Source organism: Coffea eugenioides, chromosome 10 (genome assembly GCF_003713205.1).
Source record: "Coffea eugenioides isolate CCC68of chromosome 10, Ceug_1.0, whole genome shotgun sequence".
NCBI lineage: Eukaryota > Viridiplantae > Streptophyta > Magnoliopsida > Gentianales > Rubiaceae > Coffea > Coffea eugenioides.
The window spans coordinates 3,747,466-3,752,939 of NC_040044.1; the positions used below are offsets into that span (position 1 = coordinate 3,747,466).

At 37.7% G+C, this 5,474-nt stretch overlaps 1 protein-coding gene across 1 annotated transcript; it reads left to right on the forward strand.

Moving 5' to 3' along the window:
* The first annotated feature begins 3,454 nt into the window (after positions 1 to 3,454).
* Positions 3,455 to 5,184, forward strand: LOC113749980 (patatin-like protein 2). Its single transcript, XM_027293876.1, has 6 exons — positions 3,455 to 3,586; positions 3,729 to 3,910; positions 4,013 to 4,202; positions 4,295 to 4,456; positions 4,574 to 4,876; positions 5,008 to 5,184. Exons 1-6 carry the CDS (start codon positions 3,455 to 3,457, stop codon positions 5,182 to 5,184), a joined length of 1,146 nt encoding a protein of 381 aa, XP_027149677.1.
* The last annotated feature ends 290 nt before the right edge of the window (positions 5,185 to 5,474 follow it).

A 5,474-nucleotide genomic window follows, 5' to 3' on the forward strand; every position in this document is an offset into this window, starting at 1 on the left:
TCCAGGCCATGAAAATATGCCTGGGCACCCATGGACCCTGATGTGAGCCTTGGTTCTAATGAATCCATAGATCGATCACCATGCATATAATGACATGCTGATGAAGTCTCTGGAACGACTAAACTAGAACCGAAGTGCAACTTTGTTGGATCCATGAATGCATGAACCAGCGACATCATTGGACCAACATTACCTATTGGTCCAGTGAATACGCTATTAACTACAGGCATTTGGACGATTTCTTCCTTCTCGATATAAATCTCCGCCATGTATGAAACTCTTTCGATCCAAAGATCGTACATTACATCAAGAGTTTCATCATCCACCACTGCGGAAACAGTATATTTGGAACTCTCCAACGGTTGACGAAGAAACAATTTCAGCTTGAACATCCCTTTATCGACCCCAATATAGTGGTAAATCCTGTCAACCAACTCCCCGTATCCAATTCTATGCCTCAAAGTTAATGTCCGGTTGGAAGTACGAGGCATATAACAAACAAAGTCACCTTCGTAATGTATTTGTCCTCCCCAGTATAGGTTTACCCGCAGAGGTCTTTCTACAGACATGTTTGTAAAATGAATCCCTATTTTGGGGACAATATATTAGAATTAGAAGTCCAAGCGTCCAAACAAATGAAAGAGAGGATGGACTATAGGTCGAAATTGGAACTATTATATAGACTAATTTCGATCCATATGTTTATGAAAAAATTAAAAACAGGTATGAAATATGCTATAAATAACGATAGCAATAGCCTAAAACCGAACGCAATCTTTAGAAAATTTGGACAGAGTCTCCCCTAAAATTACACTAAAACTCCCTGCCAACCAATCCGAAAAGGGAAGCCGATTAAGTAGTAATCACATTTGCCACACTACATATTGTCAAGAGACCCTATAATTTTCAAAGTACAGGCGTAAGAAATGTATTTAGAAGTTATATATATTTGGGCTCCACATTCACACCTCATAAAAAGATCCACATTCACAATGATGTGATATTCTAGCTATGAATCTTACAAAATTAATGTTATTTTTCCAAATAACCTAATAGTGAGTTACTCTCACAAAGAAAGATCTACAAAAATTTCGACATAATCTCCCCTATAAATAGCCTCAAACTCCCTGTCAAACAATCCAAATATCCATGAAATTCAAAAGCTCCAATCTATAAACTACATAATGTCAATAAAGTCTCAAAGCTCCAATTGCAAAACATACAATATCCAATGTACATAGTGTTTCGACCAAAAGTAATAGGGTCGATAAATAGATTTTAAAAAAAAATTCTGATGAATTTTAAAAGAATTCTACAAATGGGGCATTTTGAGCATGGGATTACATCCAAAGGGTCTTCGCCTTCAGCAAATGCGAACTCACGGAGCTCGAATTTTCGCACGATGAAATCCACAAAAAATTTTAACAAAAAATAAAACAATAGCTCGCATTTATTATTATGAAATGCAAGGATCCGAGCTCGGATAATTTATTGAAGCCCTCGGATCCAACAGGGTTCGGATCCTTCTCAACGGATGATCAGACGAGACCTCGGATCTGAGTAAACAACTATAAATCCGACCTCGTATCATAAGGATCCGAGGTCGGATCTTTCTGCCTTTAGTCGTATCCGAGCTCGGATCTTGCTTTTTCTGCACTAATTGCAGAAAACTGCAAATAAACTGCAACTAATTGGAAATGGAAAAATTGCCTGAATTCGAAAAAGATAACGTATTTCCTCAAATCCACCACAAAAATTGCAAAAATAAGCACAACCCACATCACATTTACACCCAAATTTCACAACAAATCTGAACCTGCCTTGGATGATAGTATTCAACTATTCATTAAACTTAAAAAGCTATACGTGAGGCATTGCAAGTGCAAAAGCCTAACCTTTATGCTGTTTGACAGTAGCAATGGGACGGCAATGCTGTCAAATTTTGGGAAGCGGCAAACGCGAAACCAGTCTTTCGATGCTCCGGTCTGCTCCGGTCTTTGGATGCTTCGATGTGCAGAAACCAGGTCTGTTTTCTTTGTTTTGCTAATCAAAAATTCCGAATTCTTTGTTTTGCTGTTCCACAGCTATTCAACCAGCTATTCTTTGTTTTGTCTTTTTTTTTTTCGAAATGGGGTCTTGGCGGTTGCTAGAGGGAGCTCGATCAGAATGCGAGCTCACAGAGCTCGCATTCTCGCATCGACCTCGCATTCGCAAAATGCGAGCTCCGTGAGCTCGCATTCTGAGAATGCGAAGACCCCCCTTTGTAGAAACAAATCCAAAAACCGCCCTCGTTGTAGAAATCTTTTTTTTTTTTCATCACAAAATAAGAATTCACCCTCGTTTTAAGATGAGAAAACAAGACTCGTTTTAAGATGGTAAAAGTGTTATTGAGTTTTTTTATTTTTTGAAGGAATGTTAATGAGTTTCAAATCAGAAAGTTCATTAATTTCTACCATTATATGGTAGGCAAAAAAAAATATTCACAAATTCTGCTAATTAATGTAGCTCTCAGAACAGAAGAATTACTGGGTGGTGCTATTTCCCGAATTACTGGATCGGAAGACCACGGATCATTCATTGTCCTGTAGCCAATCTTTTATTTTTTTCCTTTGAAGTTTCCGCCCTCATTTTCTTAATGAAAATGGGCATTTAATAAATGTTAACCACGCCAAACAAGCTGTAACATTTCAATACAGGCAGGCTCAGGGAAACAGCAAGTCTTGATAAAATCGTGTTTCGTGGGAAAATTATACACAAATGTTCAACTTGATCTAGTGGAGGGCTTTTTTGACCAAAAGAAGTTTTGTGAGTCTGTAGAACTTAAGACAAGTGGATCAGTGCCTTTAAAAATAATGTTTTTCTGAGCCCTGGCATTGGTTTATGGCTTAATTAATTAATTAATTAATAAGACATCCACAGCCAAATAAAAGTATGCTTTAGCCTAATAAAACGTGGGCGTCTCTGTCTTTTTAACAATAAGTAGAGAGAGTGCCAATAGAAAGCCAACAATCAAGTTTCAAGTTTCAATAAACTCCATTAAAAAACTTACAATCCTCTTTAGTTACTATTTTCTTTTCTCAAAGCTAACATACATTCATCCGGAAAACTTCCGTGCATGGGTAGGATTTTGAACTTTTCTTTTGCGTACAGGGCTACGGCCTAGTCATAATAGAATAATTGGTCAAATCTTTCAGGTCAAATATATACAGGAGGTTCAGTCAACAAAAGAAATAACAATATATTAATGCTAGATACTTCTGAAACTCTATAAATACCCCAAGTTCGTCATCATTTTAGTACTCAAAAAGTTTCAAAAGGGTTTTCATCGCCTTCTCAGTATCTTTGTCATCATATATCTAGCTAAAGGCTGTATTTTACGACTTTAACTCTTCATCTTTAGCTCTCATATACTTAAGTATCTGCCTTTTGATTGTATTTAACCTTACAATCTGTCATGGAAAGCCCCAGATCATTTCTACAGCCACCAACCTATGGAAATAGCATCACCATCTTAAGCATTGATGGCGGAGGGATCAGAGGAATTATACCTGGAGTAATCCTTGGATTTTTAGAGTCTGAGCTTCAGGTTTGCCAAGCATCAATTTTCTTTTCCAATCTTTCATGAAGAGAATAAACCCGATTTGTGACTTTCGCATGCATGCGTTAAATTGCATAGAGTACTCTTATTTGGTGTAATAATATTCATGTGATATATGTCTTCGGTGCAGAAATTGGATGGTGAAGATGCGAGACTCGCTGACTACTTTGATGTGATATCGGGCACCAGCACTGGTGGTCTTGTGACTGCAATGCTTGCCGCTCCAAATGACAAGAATCGGCCTCTCTTTGCTGCCAAAGAGATCAAGGACTTTTACCTTGACAATTGCCCTCAAATCTTCCCGCAAGAAACGTAATCAGCCTGACTATATACCATCTTCATTGTCCAAACAATTAAGTTACTATATCGACCCGCTAGTGCCAATTAACTAACATGCTTCATGTTCATGACCAGACACTTAATGCTGGGACAAGCTGAAAAGCTAATTAAAGCCGTGACTGGACCCAAATATGATGGCAAATATCTCCATAATCTGCTCAAGCAAAAGCTGGGTGAGACCAAGTTGCACCAAACACTGACTAATGTTGTCATCCCTACTTTCGACATCAAATTGCTCCAGCCCACCATCTTTTCCAGCTATGCAGTTCGTCTCGATCAAACCCTTTCATTTTTTTATCATTGTATTACATGTTCCTTCTAAAAGAAACTCATATTCCGATGTTTTGCATGGCTCAGTTGAAGCACCATCCAAGCCTAGACGCCTTATTGAGAGATATATGCATAGGAACTTCAGCTGCTCCCACTTATCTTCCTGCCCATAAATTCCAAACTGAAGATTCTGATGGTAGCGTCAAAGAATTTAACCTTATCGATGGTGGCGTGGCTGCTAACAATCCGGTATAATTTATCATCTTTATCGTGTTACTTTGAGAAACTTGGATTGTGTATATTTTAGCCAAAAAAAAAAAAATCATTTTTTCTCACGATTAAGGTAAATATGAAATAAAATTTCAGGCTTTAGTTGCAATGAACCATGTGACTAAGGAGGTTAGCCAAGGAAATTCCGACTTCTTCTCGATTAGATCACAGGAATATACTCGCTTCATTGTTCTATCCTTGGGAACTGGTACAGCGAAAGAGGAAGGAAAGTATGATGCAGAGCAAGCAGCGAAATGGGGAATTCTGGGTTGGCTCACAAGTGGTGGTTCAACTCCGCTAGTGGATGTATTCTCTCAAGCAAGTAGCGATATGGTTGACTTTCACCTTTCTACTATTTTCCAAACACTGCAGTCTGAAGAAAATTATTTACGAATTCAGGTACCTACATTCCTCTCTCTCTTTTGGTTTTCTTTTTCTGCTAACGTATATTAAAATTAGAAAACCTTTTGCTGCTAGTTTTCAGTCTTCTTCCATTGGTTAATGACTTTTCTTGTCCATCACGGATGCAGGATGACACATTAACAGGAGACTTGGCTTCCGTGGATGTTGCAACGGAGGAAAATCTACAGAATCTTGTCAAAGTTGGGGAGAATTTGTTGAAGAAGCCAGTTTCGAGGATTAATTTGCAGACTGGTGTTTTTCAGCCTCTGAATAAAGGCACAAATGAGGAGGCTCTCAAAAGGTAGAAACCGACTGAAGCCCATTTTCTTTTACTTAAAAGTATATATTTTTTCGAAGTTAATGCTCTTACCATTCCATTTAGTCAGTTGAAATATTTAAGAATGAACTGATCAAAGAAGAGCGGCACTAAGAAATTTTCGGTCATAAAAATTGAAAATACTTCATTGTTGAAATTACATTTTTCTTATTTAAATTGGAATAGACGAGAAAATCCCACTTGTTCTTAACATCACCTATCTTAATTACCAGCTCTTAGTCGCTAGATTTCTTGAGTTTTACCTAAACATGCTTACAA